This window comes from Chaetodon auriga, chromosome 1 (assembly GCF_051107435.1).
Source record: "Chaetodon auriga isolate fChaAug3 chromosome 1, fChaAug3.hap1, whole genome shotgun sequence".
NCBI classification, from domain to species: Eukaryota; Metazoa; Chordata; class Actinopteri; order Chaetodontiformes; family Chaetodontidae; genus Chaetodon; species Chaetodon auriga.
Window position 1 is genome coordinate 13,482,414 of NC_135074.1, and position 15,501 is coordinate 13,497,914.

At 43.9% G+C, this 15,501-nt stretch overlaps 2 protein-coding genes across 2 annotated transcripts; one reads left to right on the forward strand and one right to left on the reverse strand.

Annotated features, from left to right (window-relative positions):
• Positions 1-4,799: 4,799 nt before the first annotated feature.
• Positions 4,800-7,246, forward strand: LOC143314836 (regulator of G-protein signaling 9-binding protein). Its single transcript, XM_076722109.1, has one exon. It carries the CDS (start codon positions 5,529-5,531, stop codon positions 6,270-6,272), a length of 744 nt encoding a protein of 247 aa, XP_076578224.1. The 5' UTR covers positions 4,800-5,528; the 3' UTR covers positions 6,273-7,246.
• A 4,727-nt stretch (positions 7,247-11,973) lies between these two features.
• On the reverse strand, positions 11,974-15,295 carry nudt19 (nudix (nucleoside diphosphate linked moiety X)-type motif 19). The gene is made up of 3 exons (XM_076722237.1): positions 14,074-15,295; positions 13,229-13,433; positions 11,974-12,642 (listed from the first exon to the last, which is right to left on the reverse strand). Exons 1-3 carry the CDS (start codon positions 15,043-15,045, stop codon positions 12,431-12,433), a joined length of 1,389 nt encoding a protein of 462 aa, XP_076578352.1. The 5' UTR covers positions 15,046-15,295; the 3' UTR covers positions 11,974-12,430.
• Positions 15,296-15,501: the final 206 nt, after the last annotated feature.

Below are 15,501 nucleotides of genomic sequence, written 5' to 3' on the forward strand. Positions count from 1 at the left end.
GAGAGTTAGATGAAGACTGATACCACTCTTGTGTGTGTCCATGAAATATAAGTAGCCAGTTAGCTTAGTTTAGTACAAAGACAAGAAACAAACAAAAACAGCAAATCTGACAAAGCAGCAAACTCTTGTTTCTTGTGATTGTTGTCCAGATTAAACTAAAAACACATATTGTGATATATACTGAGCTTTAGAGGTGCTTGTAGGCAAATTTTGAAAGAGCCAGGCTAATCGTTTCTCCGTGTCTCCAGTCCCTATGAAAAGGAAAGCTAAGCTTACCTTAAAAGCCCTCATATAAACTTTGCATTGATCTTAGCAAATATGATGCAGCACTTAGGAAGGGAGGGAACTCTGTGTGTGTGTGTGTGTGTGTGTGTGTGTGTGTGTGTGTGTGTGTGTGTGTGTGTGTGTGTGTGTGTGTGTAAAATTCACAGTTCAGTGGAGAGCCTCCTAAGTCTGGACCTTGGTGGAGTGGAGGCATGACTCACGGTTTACCCTCTGCTGCATGCTGCACAGTGTAAGAGACCACATAGTGGATGAGGTCCATCAATAATTCAACAAAGACAGACTTCCTCTCTCTCTCTCTCTCTCTCTCTCTCTCTCTCTCTCCCCTCAGTGTTTTGCCTCTGTCTCTAACTGACTGACTCTTCCCCGTACTTCCACAAACAGCCTCCATCTCTGGGCTCCCTCACCGCCTCCCTCTCTGCTAACCCAGCCGTCCCAAACCACTTAAAACAAGCTGCAGCGTGCTTCCAAATCCAAATCTGAAGTAATCTTTGGCTTTTAAGGGATTTTTTTTCCGACACTGGTAGCAAGACATCAAGTTAGCGTTTCGTGATCATGTAAGATTAGAACGCTAATCCTGTTCTGGACACTTCATCTCAGACGAGGGCATCGCTTAGTAAAATGTCAAACTTGGAGGTGTCAAAAGAAGGGATTTTAGGAGAAGATATTTTGACCATGCAGTGGCTCAGTGGTTAGTGGTTACTACTGCCTAGCAGCAAGATAGTACAAGACCTCACTGACTGAGGCCTTTGAGCTTATTTGTTCTCCCCTGAGTTTGTGTGGGTTTACTTCAGGTACAGCAGTTTTTTTCCATGTCAAAAGACATGCATGTAAGTTTGTAGGACCACCGCTGCCATCGGCCTTTTCCAGGCCACTGTCTGCAGAACTGGATTTGGTCCTTGAGTGCTGTGCAGATGCTGAAAAACTAGATGTTTTAGCTCACTGACTTCAAATAAAGTATTTTACATGACTTCTCCCCATTTTCCCAAATACATTCTTTATTTCATATTTCATGGAAATGGAGTGCTTCTTACTCTCTAGACAGCAACTGATGACTTGACACTTAATAATGAATCCATCGTAATTGTAATCCATCAGCAGATACAATTGTGTTCAGACATTTACTAGAAAAAGCACATTATGGTGACTGCGAATCTAGAAAGCATACTTTAATATTAGAGGAAAGGGCAGTCAGTGCACGAGCTTTTTACTGGGATTATCAAGAGGGGTGGCAGAGGTTATTCAAGAGTTCTAATGTGTTTGCTCAGGGCATTATTGTGCTCTGAATCAAAACATCTTTATGTTTGCCCGCTTTTGATCACAACTGTCTCACACAAATCATAGTAAGTGCCAGTGGGCTCCACTTCCTGCCTGAACCATTGATTCCATATGATGAAAATGCACGAGAGAGATGACAGCCTCCATTAAAAGATACATTAGTGGGCATTATACTGCTAATCCCAGGACCTTTAGGAAGTTGCTAATCTGGATTATAGGGTTTGTAGATCATTTCATAGCATCATTTGTCACTATACCAAGTTATTTCCATCTCCTTTAGTTGCCTCTTCATCTTAACCTCTTGAATGTGGGGATTTATTTCCATATCTTTCGTTTTAATTCCAGCCTTTTGGTATTGTCACGGCACGTTTCAGCAAAGCATACAGTATACTGATATTGTTAGGCTCTTGAAAATTGCTGTCACTTGGCATGTGCAGGGTATCATGCACTATAATCTAGGATGCTGTTTTTAGTATTTTGGCACAGTTTGCATCTGCAGGGTTGAACGTTAATGGCCTGCTCAGTGAGCTGGGGCTCTGCATGTAAACAAAAACACACTTCCTCCCAAAGCAGACACCACTTTAAAATGTGACACAAATGAAGTGTTTTGGCTCCTGATGTGAACACAAACAAACCTGACCCTATTTTGAAACAGCGTGGCAGTGGAAGCGATGGCTTTATGCATCACAGTGACGTCAAACAGGAGCCACAGATGCTGCCATGTCAATGGGGGCGAAACCCAACGGAGTGGACTGTCACACTCAATTTAGTCTACTGCTCTCAGGACTGTGTTTAACCGGCATTATACTCCATTAATACTATCCAAAATCATTGTTTGGAAATTGTTTGATCCAGGTCTAAAGTCCATTACATGATCATTCAAAGTCCATCCAAAATTCTAGATTTCCTGTTTTTGTTTGCAATTAAATTAATGTCATGTAATGTAAAAAAACAAAAAACGAAAAACAAAAACAAAAACAAAAACAAAAACAAAAACAAAACCCACACACTCTAAAGGTTTGCAGAGGAAAAACAGGTAAGTTTTCCCACTGATGGTTAATGCTCGACTTGGGTTAGGGTCAACCTGTGGTCGCCGTCCTATGCACACACGTACACACGTATGGTTATGCATGTGCCTGTATGTGTTTTCAGCCAACTCTTAGTTCAATCCATATTTAGCACAAGAATTTTAATGGGACAATCACAATACAGAAAATTTCCACTGATATTTGGTGAACTATATGCTCTAAAACGATGCTAACTTTTTGTTATGACAACAAATATTAAATATAATATTTGTCCATTATTATTCTTCAGTATGTGATTAATATTTCTGTTGGTCTTCACTTACTTTGAGGTTCATCCTTGTTGCCTCATGATAAGCATTCTAATACATGTGAAGTTAAAAACTGACCAAGAATGAAGGATGGATGGTTGATCTTCAATATTTCATCTCAGTCAAGGTGGAGATATTGCTCTTCCTTTTTTTCCCCCCTCAGAGACAGATTTCATCTGTGTGAAAGATGGCAAAAGATAGCTATTTCCAACAACAACACACAGCAAAGGAGGATTTATTTTTTCTTTTCATCAGTCATTGAGTCACCAATATAAACATCTGGAGCTCCTCCCTATCTCGTTACTCTTCTCTCTGTAACAGCAAACCACAGAAAGCCTCTGCACAGGAAATCACATTGCATTTTCCGTGATGTGTTCACTCTGAGAGCTATCAGACCACAGCATGTCTGACTCATCCTGACACTTGAATCTAACCGACCAGCTTATCAGAAATCTTATTATAGGAATGCGGGCAGACAGAAAGACACCAAGCCAACTTTACAATGTAATCCTGCAATTCTGCCTGTGTGTCGTCAGCAGTTCCATGTAAAGGTGATAAAGAAGAGACTGAGCAGATATAAATTCCCTTGTTTGTAGTTGTAACACGTGTCTTCCCTGTCTTATGGAGTTTGGCTGTATTTCTTTGTCAATTCAGGAATGAAACAACTGAGCTGAAACAATGCAATACTGGGAAACTACAGTGTACAATCTTTGCGAAATGTAAAACCTTCAAATTTTTTTTGAAAGTGTGACAAATTGTGTGACAGAAATTCAGACCATATCGGTTTGAAGTCATCTCCACTGTAAAAAGAAAAAAAAGATGCAAAATTCATGTTTCCAACATAAGAGACCATGAGCATGACTGTTGACAATTGACCGCACTGTCAGTAATTGAACAGCGACCTCGTGGGTGGATAAATAACTCAAGAGTGCTCGCCAAGAGGTGAGAGGTTGCCATGGAAACATATTCAAAGGAAAGAAGATCCATTTGCCAAGATCTTTACAAAACATCTGACTCAGTCAAGATATGTTAGTCAGACATTACTGGCACGGCTACCAACAGCTGAAATACATGCAGCAGTACAGTACAAACAGAGCAGACACACATGAAGTCATACTAAATGAATGTTAGTATGAAACTGTTATACATGTAAGTGCATTTGCATCACATTTAAGTGATATGCATGAAGATTTTTTTTTCAAACTGAGACTAAATGAAATAGAAGAAAGAAATCCCCAGGGCACAGTGGATGTCATCTTAAGCCAAGGCAAACAGCCCGCTTCTCCCTGAGTTGTTCAGGCCTCCTCTGTGTTTCAGTTGATTAGCTTTACACTGCAGTCGACGGATCATTAGGCCCCATCCGCTTCAATAATGCAAAAAGAGCAAACCATGCAAACACCACACAGCCTTGTCTGCCTCTCACCTCTCAACACAGCGGGGGCCACACAGGTAAACAGCACATTATCCAACCAACACCGTGTGCAATGACTGGCATGCAGCTATGCAAACAAGCAGTCATGCACACCTGACAGTTATCAGTCAAATGTAAGGTATCACCACTAAGCAGGTAGAGTTGTGTGAACACCTTTCCTCTTGCAGTGCTGTTTTGAAGTGCAAATAATAATAATAATAATAATAATAATAATAATAATAATAATAATAATAATGAACAGTCCTCAGCTATCGCTTCATTCGTCTCCGGACATGCAGCCGACATCATATTCAGGGCCACCCTGATGACAAATAGCAGATAGTAGCAGATAGGTTAGGGCTTTGTGATTCGACATCCCCGCTGATATCCCAGCCCTGGCTGCATCAGGGACAGAGCAGCCAATGGCAGGATACAGCTAAGCCAGATGCAAACCAATGGGAGCGGACCTGCTTTGTTTTCCTGCCTGCATGGCTCTGTTAAGTGCGCACATGTGACCACAGAAGGCGCTCGCTGGTATTTAAACATCACCGATTGGGCCCAGAAGTGGACAGCTTCCTCCAGTGCAGATAAACAAACCAAAATCAAACACAATGGCTCCTCTGGCTCCGTGTTACGGCCGCGTTCACGCCGTTCTCTCTTTTAAACTCTCGTAAAGATCTTCGTCTTCGCTGCCGCGCGTCATTTTTCAACATTGACGGACTTATTTTACGCTGCTGACGGAAAGAGCACCGAGCTCTCTCTCTCTCTCTCTCTCTCTCTCTCTCTCTCTCTCTCTCTCTCTCTCTCTCTCTCTCTCTCTCTCTCCGCAAACGGCAGCTAGGCGGATGACACCTGTAGCTGAATCTGTATCCAAATATCGGTATTGTTTCACGTCCATTCAGCATCCGCGCCCTGCAGGAGAGGTGCTCCGGCGCTGCTTGATCTGGAGTAGGAAAGCGCAAAGGTAGCCTAAAGCCATTTACGGACGCATTAATTTGTAAGCCGCTCACTGCGCTCGCTTGCAGACAGGAAGGAGCATGGATAGAGAGGAATTTGCTCTGACTAGTGCTCTGAGGGGATTTGTACAGCTGGGGGTGTGCGCCTGTGGACACTAAACTAAGGACTGAGGCACCGACACTAACAGCTTGCCGTCTCTCTCCAAGCTTCTTTTGTTTGATATTTCATATTTTTTGGCAAGGGGACAGATTTTTTTAAGCAGTCATGGGGAAAGAAGAGTGCAAAACAATGCTGGACGCTTTGAACAAAGTGACCGCTTGCTACAGGCATTTGGTCATCGCCCTGGGGAGCACCTCGGACTCGCAGAACCTGCGAGAGGAGCTGAAGAGGACGCGCAAAAAGGCCCAGGAGCTGGCCATGGCCAACAGGACTAAACTGACCTCTCTGCTCAAAGACAAGACCATCAGCAAAGAGGACCGGGCCGAGTACGAGCGCCTATGGGTGCTGTTCTCGAGCAGCATGGATCTCCTGGAGGTGGACATGAAAAGGTCTCTAGAGATAGGGCAGGATTTCCCTCTCAAGGTGCCGACGAGACACCTCATCCAGACGGGGATGACCGGCAGCACCACCACCGTGGCGGCCCGGGCCATGAGCGTGCAGAACATGAAGTACGAGGCGGACAGCAACATCGACACGGCCGACCTCCGCGACCTGCAGTCCGAGATCTCCCAGGTGACCCAGATGATGGAGGAGATGGAGATGAAGGTGCAGGTTGCGCCGTGGGCCGTGGAGGCGAAGCAGGAGGCGGGCGCGGAGCTCAAGTCCAACATGAGCGTCGGGAATTCCTCCGTGGGTGTCATCTCCATCTGCGAAGAGGAGCCCAAGGAAGAAGAAGGAGGCGGAGGCAACAGGGATGCTAGCTTCGCCTCAATCTGCGCTGTGTTCGTCTTCTTTGTCATCATTACAGTCGCTGTAGTTCTGGGATATTTGGTCGTCAATATGTCCTGAACTGTCCCAACCAACAGCCCACCCTGACGGAGACCCTGCGCGGCGGCCCACGGAGCGCCACCGTGCGCTCGCGACCTCTCAAGAGAGAGGAAGAGCTTCTCCTGGTGGGCATGAGGTGCTGAAAAAACTGCGGACACACGAAGTTATTACTCTTTCTCGGATTTGTGAATGTATTCGGTGGAGTTGAGGGAGCTGCACTAGATAAAATGTAGAACAATATAGGCCAGAGAGTGTGTGTATGTGTGTGTGGGGGTGTGTGTGTGTGTGTCAGTCGGAGGGAACGGACGTCGGGCGCAGTTTGAGGTTAAGTATTTGAAGGGGCCAAGGGGTCGTAGTATTTTTGGAAGAGGAAAAAACGTCCTGAAATTACGTGACAGTGTCTGGCCATCAGGATGATACGAACAACACGTAATCCAAGTGGATTAGTGGAAAAGATCAAGCGTAAATGTAGCCTACTGTTAAGTATTCCCCTTGATGTTCTGCTGATTGAGGCTTTCACTTTATGAATTCCAATCCAGCAAAGTCAGATGTGTTCAAGCCAGCAGGGGAGCATCTAGTCAGAGAGGTGGCTTCGTGTTGTACGGAAACTAATAGAGTCACAGTTAAAGCTCCTCACGTCACACAGGTAGGGTGTGATCAAAGCTGCACTGTTCCACACTCCTCTTAGCACAGTTTCAATACATTATCAAATCTGCACAGCCAGATTGTAGTAGGCCTGCATCTTACTTCACCACATTGAATCACAATGTGCTTCATGAGAGCCTTGGGACCTAAGAGACTGTCCACAGTCTTTTAATAATGCACCCGTTCACTGTAAGCCTGTTCATGTTCCTTTTCAAGGTTTTTTCTTGCAAACAGTGTTGAATGTATACATGCAACGTGTGAATAGAGGGGTTTGTACAGCACATACAGACCGCTGTGTCAGATAATGTACATACTAAGTATATTTATTATAATAAAATTTTGAAACACAACTTGAAAACATGCTTGTACTTTGCAGAATAACACCCCCCCCCCACCCCTCACCCCCACAGGCATGCAGGGAGCAAAGCATCAATTGAATGCATGCCACGCATTTCCACAACGTGGGAGGCTTTGGGGTTGAAGCTAATGGTTTTAGATGAGGCCAGTTTGTAATCACTGCAGAGCTTGACATATGTACGTCAGATGTACACAGAGGTATTTTTGGCAGAGGATTACAGTCTAACACGCAACCAGCTTGGTGTTAAAATATTTGGTTTAAAATGGAAAGGAGACTAACACAGATGCTTTTAAATCCCTAATGGTTTTAGTTGTAAGAGTCTTTGAAGATATTCTTGGGACGGCACATCGGTGAGCTGATGGCTGTCAGAGCCAAAGCCTTTACAAGATTTCATACAAAAACAGTGTCAGCTCAGAAATCTTAATCAGATGCTCGTGAAGACCAAAGACTGTCTGACAAAATCCTTGGCAGAGAGATGTGAGTTCACACAAGAGTCTGACTCTTTGCTGTTAAACTTAGCAAACCTTCATGAAATAAGGAGCAAGAACAGGAATGGCTGTAATGCTCACATGCTTCTCTTTCTCTGTCAGGGCTTTAGACAGGAAAGATGTCATTTCAGTGGGCAGATCATTTCGTTTCAGATTCACTTTGTTTCACTTTATTTCAGGCCTCCCCTCCTTTCATTTGTGAGCTCTTCTCACAAAAATCAGACAGTGAAGCTCATACCTACACACACAGCATTATAGGAATTATTTCAGTTAGAACTAATGTGCGTGTTCAAAATTCAAAACTTCATTTCTTCCTCAAAGCTGTGTTATTTATTTAATTGAAACAAAACTCTCTGTAGGTCGAAAAGGTTACAGAATTGTTTTTATTAGAATAAATTTTAAATTTAAATGGACTTGAGATGATAAATCCACAATTAAATAAATAAATATTACACTCTCCAACTTAATAGTAAATTATATGGTAATGTTGTCAGAAGTATCAATACTTTTTGGTACCATGTGTTTAAATTGATAAGATCTCCATTAATTATACATTATCAAAAGTACGAAAGCTATAAAAAAAACAGATATACAATCAGTTAATAATGATATTTAAAGGACCAGTGTGTGGGATTTACTGGCATCTAGCAGTGAGATGGCAAATTGCAACTAACTGAACACCCCTCTCAAAAGGTGCTGTCCACAGGCAGCGTTTGGTTTGTCTGTTCTGGGCTACTGTAGAAACATGGCGGTGCAAAATTGCAAAGTCCATGGAAGAGGACCCGCTCCCTGTTTAGATATAAAGAGCTCATTCTGAGGTAATGAACACACAGCCAGGATTATTTGAAGGTGATTATACACTAATGAATTATGCTTTTGAATATTTCATTTCTGCCAATGGATTGTCCCTAAATCCTTCACACTGGCCTTGCTAAGAATATAATAATGTTAATTCATTTAAAATTATTGCAGCTGCGTTGGTGTGCATTCAGTGACCTTTTCCACACCAGCACTGTGTGCAAGTTTTTAATAAAAAAGAAAAAAGATGATCTTGTTTTTTGTGCATAGGACTTTCTTTATTCTGGTGGTATCAAAAGAGGTATCGAGCATCTTTTTTTCAATACCAGCAAGGTGTCAAAATTCTGGTATCGTGACATTTGTTTGTGGTACATTATTGTGGTGAAAAAGAAACAACCCTCCCTGCACCTCCGTGTAGAAGCCTAGTAAAGTGTTTGATGATCAGTGCTGAGGTGTCAGTGTAAGGATTCTGCGTCTCTCCTCTGATCCTGCCTCACAAAGATCCTTTGACACCAGCTGGTTTGGCACTTCCTGGTGGGGCTTTCAGGCAGCAAAGCAGAGAAACCTCAGGATAAATTCAGCCATCCCTATTATCACCTACAGCACGGCTGCTGGAAAACGTCAGCAGTTCTTATGTGCCATCGTCATTTATTTTACAAATAGATCTGTTGAATTATTGTTATATGATTGCTTCAGTGTGAGTTCTAATGAAGAGTCTGTTTTTTACTGCTTGCAGCTCAGCAGTTACACATCTAGTGAGCTCTAAATTGACCCCAACGATCACCTCCCCCATCCCTGCAGAGATTCTCCAATAATTGTGTGCGGTTAATAGACCCCTAGCATTTAAAGACCATGCAGCCTTAGTTGCGGCTGTGGTAGTATTATAACATCAAATTTAATTACAGCCACCCTCCTCTTCCAAGCAGAGGCCCGACCCGTGGGAGTAATGGATTTGCATGGAACAAATTACATTTCTTATATTGAAAAAAGAAAAACCTGACCAGTGTACTATTTAGAACATTAAATGTTTATTCTACAGAATATTTAAATGCCTTTTCCGGTTTTCCACATTCTTTAATTCTTGTTCAAGGCTATCTTTGTCTTTTCATCCTCTTGAAGTCAGAAACCTGTGGAGACACATTAATAGAACATATGTATATATATATAAAAAAAAGCTCAAATGCAAGTGAGCCCCTCTCCTAAAAGCACTTAAGCCACCGAACCCTGAGTATCTTTTGGCATGACATGAAAAGTGGCAGCCTGCTATGCTCACACCTGATTCACAGCAGGCTTTCTGACATCTTGTTTATCCTTGTTGTTGTCTCACAGGGGCACCGAGCTCTACAAATGGTGAGTCATGAACCTCTTGAAATTCACGACAGATTTAACATTGTCATCGGAAGATCCAAAAATATAAAGACCATGAATTAAATATGGGGAGGAGAGGGAGGGGATTTAAATAGTGGACAAGATAAAGTCTCCTGAAAGGCTGCACTTTAAAATCTGTCCCTCAAGTTTTAAGAGGAGGATGTTCATGCTAAAATCTACTAACTTTCAGGCTGTTTCAGGTATGTTCAAATTATTTTCTCCCAACCTCTGTTATGTCGGCTGCTTCTCAAAATAGCCACGGCATCAAAGTTTTAGAGTATGTGCTTCATTAAAGATTGACCCCTCACAGGTGAGTAAATCCACGTTCCGCAGCCGTGTGGAGGTGTTCAAACTGATGTATGCGCGACAGAGCCATGTATTCGCTTCACTCTGTCGTTTGGAAATAACGTGCGCACACTGGTGCACAGAGAGGCGAGCCACACACTTGGCAGGGAGAGACCGCTGCATCATCACCTCATCTGGACAAAGATGGTGGGTTTCCAAGGCTGGGAGTTGCCATAGAAACCCTCAACGGACTCTCCAACGCAAACAGCACAGAAGGTTGTGCGGCGTTATTTCAACTCGCCCCCTTTTGTGCCACCAGCGTCCCACACACACGGCACTCTGAAGCAGAAGGAGATGTGTGGTGTGAGGACAGCTGAACGGGGGGCAGAGCCTCCACGTCCTCGCCCACGCTGGCACAGGAAATGTGTCCAAAAGATGAAAATCAGACTGAGCCGTCTCTTCATGTTAGAAGACAACGCCTCCATCAGGTCGGAGTGACTTAAGGGTGCATTTGCTGGCAAAAACAAATCAAAAATCAATAGATTTAGTCGCTCTCTCTATAGATCTTTCCCTCTTCTCCTCCATCGTTCAGTGTATCTTTAGCTTCTTGATACTGTTTATTAAGCTCTCCTCCTGCCAAGTTTGCTGATCACAGCAGCCCACTGGTTTATCACAAAAAGAGGACGAATCATGGCCATGCTCCTTAAATATATAGCAACAAGTTAGAGAAACACTGACAAGTTCCCTGTGCATTATTTCACCTATTGTTTTAAAGAGTACAGCAGTTTTACAAAGTCTTCCTGAGCTCATGTAGTCATATCCTTTGTCCTATCATGTGTTCACAAAGTGGTGAACCTCGCTCCATCCTCGCTAGTGAATGACTTGCGGAGATATTGTGGCTCCATCCTCATCGTTACTTTAGGAGATGTACCTTTTTAGAACATGTATTGTGAGAGCAGATGTGAGAATTTGTTAAGTATTCATTTCACCTATTCTGCCTGTTTTCACCGTGTGCTCACGATTGGCTGCAGGTGCTGTCTCATCTCTGTCTTAATCCCTTAACATATTTGGTAGTCAGCCTGTTACTATGGTTACAAGGTAAATTTGGTCAAAATAAAAAGGTTACTTCATTATTTTCTTTATTGTGTGGAGCAAACTAAGGCTCAATAAAGCTCCATGAATCAAATGAAACTCAGCAGTGTGCATCTTCCATGAACCACGTCAAGTGTGCTCAACCTCTTCAAGTGGACTCTTCATTTTACATGTGCTTCAAACAGCAACTGGGTGTATCCTGGTCAAACCTTCGGGTCCTGTGTACATTAAGACCAGGAGCAATCACTTTATGTTTGATTGTTACAAATCTGTTACAAGTAAAAAGAGAAGTGAGGAAGCTGGTGGAGGGGCAGTCTGATAATAATGACTGTGACAGAACCCCCCCCCCCAAACCTCAACCATGAAAACACTCATGTTAAAGACCCCTAAGGAAGCAAATCTAGGCTTGTCATTGGCAAGGACACAATTTCTCCTGAAGACATTTCGACTTGTCACAGCAGGAAAAGCAAAGGTAAATACTTAAACCAGTTCATGAGAGTCTTGCTATTGCTGGCTCATTGACAATCGCTGGCTCAATGTCACACTGTTAAAGCCTGGACACACCAGGATGACTCCACACCAACAATCAACTTTGACTTTGCTCCGTTGACCAATAGCAAATTGTCTTTAGAGTGCTGACCTCTGAGGGGACAGAAAGCAGGAGGGTCAAAAATAGAGGGAGTTATCGTAGTTGTGGCCGTGTCGCACCATTTATTTGTATGTAACCTCCTCTGCTGGAGTAAAACCTGTTCAACATAAAAACGATGGCTGGCAGACAGGAGTCAGTGGAACGGATATGTCTGTTTTTTTAATAAACCAAAGGTTAGCAACCAAGCTAACAAGCTTGCTAACTGTTTGTGAGCGAGCTCATAAGTACTGAGAGCTTCCTTTCCCTTCAAAAACCCAAAATGTCATTGAAATTTAACAAAATACCAGAAAACTGGGGGGCTGCTGGTCTGGATGAGCCAATGTGACTTTGTGGCGTGGCGTCGCTTCACTGTGACATGAATAGAACAGAGTCACTGTTGAAGCTATCGCCTGTGCTCTTCCTGCTATGACCACTCAAAATGTCTGCTGTGAAAAAGGCTGATCTGATGTCCTCATAGGCACAGGAGCTGAGGGGCTCCGACAGGAGGTACAGCAACTCAGAGCTGGCTGTTCAAGTCATGCGAGGGGACTTGTTCTACAACGGGGAGCAGATGATTGTACTTTGGCGTGATGGTGATCTGTGGGATTATAGTGTATGGATCTAAGATCAAAAAGCGGTGCAGTCCAGAATCCTGAGGATCCCTCTGAGGGGTTGTGCTTGTATCCTGCTTAGCCTCCCCTGAAGTGTCCAACGGGTAATCTTTGTCACCTAGAAAAAAGAGCAAAACAGCAGACAGGAGAGGTTAATCCATCATAAACATTCAAATGACTGTTTCATCACAAATTTTATCCTCATAAGCAAGAAAATCAGCAGCAAACTACAATACATTCTTATTTTCAGGAGATTATACACTCATGAAAACATACTTATGAGTATTATATTCAATCTCTGACAGATGTTACCCCCTGGTTGATATTCTAGATTTTGATTCTTTCAACAAATCCACCTCTCAGCCCTCAGCCCATTCCTTCCATCCTACTGATCTGTATTTGTGGGAGACAACTGTCAGCAGCACGAGTCAGTATTTACACCATCAGGATGGAGTGTGGGGGATATAAACTGCACTGCCCGTCTTAATTGTCATGAAGGAGCGTGCCACCCAGTGTGTCTGGCCAACAGCTAAGCTCTAAATTCATTGCTGGTTTTGGTCTTTTCGTGGCTCTATACATACACAGATACAGAACGTCACTTCACATTCATTCATCATTTTACAAAGTTTCACTAAACTCAATGGAACATGTGCTCGGCATGCAGCCAAAGCGGCTGTGGATCAGATGAGACAGACGATCAGCACCTGGCAGCACTGATATGTAGGGGTCCCGTTGTATGACCACGGGCAGCCACTGTTCGCAGCCCTCTGTGGCGCGCTGGCTGGAGAAGTTGTGGAGGTCATTCAGCAAAGGGAAGCAGCACATGCGGCTGAGCTCATAGAACTGCGGGGGGGCGATCCACAACTCCTGAGCCAGGTACCTCTGCAGGACCTCTGAGGGCGTGGACCACTGAAATGCACAGAGAGGTCGTGTTTAACCGCTTTATGTGTGTGTGGGACACTGTAGCATCTATATGGAGAAGACAGACACCAGGCAGATTTCTGTTGTAGTCAGGAAGAAACACTGCACAATATTTCTGTAATGCGCCGAATTTCACTGTATCACTTCTAATGATTTACCCATTTTAAAACTTTTTTTTCAAATACAAATTTAAAGCTCTAATTTGCAACATTTGATGTTTCTTGGTAGAGAAATTCTCATACTTTATGCTCATTTTGTGTGATCACCTCGTATTGACCTCATATTATTATCTGTAAGAGTTTGTGCTACTATCTCATGTTGACAGGAGGGTGAATACCAGAGAGGAACAGAGCACTTCAGTTCCTCTCCTGAAGGCCATCCCACCTGCTTGCTCCTGTATGACAAACAATGAATGTCTTCAGCATGAGAGTGAATGAATGCAAGCCTCCGCTCATTTGGCGTTATAAAAGTCTCATATAAACTCTGTATTACTGAACATTTACACAGCAGGCTCTCTGTAATGACTTAACCCTTGCAGCAAGAATAAACAATCTCCTCTCATAAATTTCAGACTGACTCTTCTTTAAAACTTTTCCTAACATTTCTAATACACTGACGTGAGTTTCACCTGAAAGCGCACTATTTCCCTCTCATCTTGAAGCGTGTATGGGATCTCGTGCAGGCAGCAGATGAAGAAGGCTGTGTCAAACCTCAACACGCCGGGTCGGCCTGCGGGGGTCAGCCAGTTGCCCCACTCATGCAAAGCCCAGATGTTGGGCAACACCTCCAGCTCTCTGCACATCCTGATGAAGTTGGACGGGTTCTGGTTCACCAGAGTCCTCCATTTGGTGAGCTCACTGCTGCACAGCTCGTTCACTCTGCTCAGCACTCGGTCAGTAACACGCCTGTCCTCGATGCTTTTCAACAGACTCCTCTCCTCCTGTTTAGACACCACCAGGAGCACGCCAGACTCCTCAAACGTCTCCCGCAATGCGCAGATACGGAAGGCGACCTCCCCCGGGATAGGAGAGCCCAGTTTCACTCGGTCTGTGGCGAAGATGGGAGGTCTGGTCTCCACAGACTGTTTGACGCCTCTCAAACCAAAACTGGGACAAGTGCCGAAAGCTTTGAAGATGTCCAGCCATTCGCTCGAAAAGTCCGAGGAGTCCACCATGCCGCCGGGGAAGACGTAGGCGTTGGGCATAAACCCGCTTTTACTGCTTCGTTTAAGCAATAAAACGTCGTAATCGAAGCTGGACTTGGGTGGCAGGTGTGACCGTCCATGGCTGCTGCCCAGCGCTGAACATGAAGCAGCGGTCAGCGGTGTCCTTGACGATAAACTGTCCGCTCCAAGTTTGTGGCCTGCGGCTAAGATGAGAGTAGCCGCCTCCTTCCAGGTCTTCAGCGTGGTGTTCATCCTGAAACTGCCAGCGTATTTTCTTAATTTCCACTCAGTGCGTCTGAAAACTACACTCCCGGTCACTCGATCGGCTCCGTCTTGTTCCTCTTCCTTTACCCTTTGAATGTGTGCAAACCAGCGTATATGCGCAACACCACCCCCTGCTGGACCGGAAAGGACATCACTTAGTGCTCGTTCCATGTTTGACACGGTGTGTGTTACAGTGTGTGCATTGTCCAGCAGGGTGCTTACCTATTCTATGGAGTGTTTGATGTAGACCTGCATGTCCTGTAGTGACCATGTTTTTCTTTGGCCTCTAACTTTCCATCACCACCTACAAGTTTTTGAATACTGTGAAGATGTCATGAAAGGTTTCATACCCGGTATCCTGCCTGCATGACGACACTCCAGACTTGATGCTTGAAAGCACTGACGAGCTGTCAGAGGTGATTACAACACAGGGTTGCTTATTTTCTTCCACCCATTGTAGTGCTGCTGGAAGTGATGTGATTGGGAAGGACCTGAGACCGAAAAGGTTCCAATTTCTATTATGGTTCATTAACAAATACAATTAAAAGTCATTAGGTTGAACTGAGTATTTGTGCTACTTTCTATCAAAGTATCATTTATTTAATTTCCATGTGATTGTTGATGTGA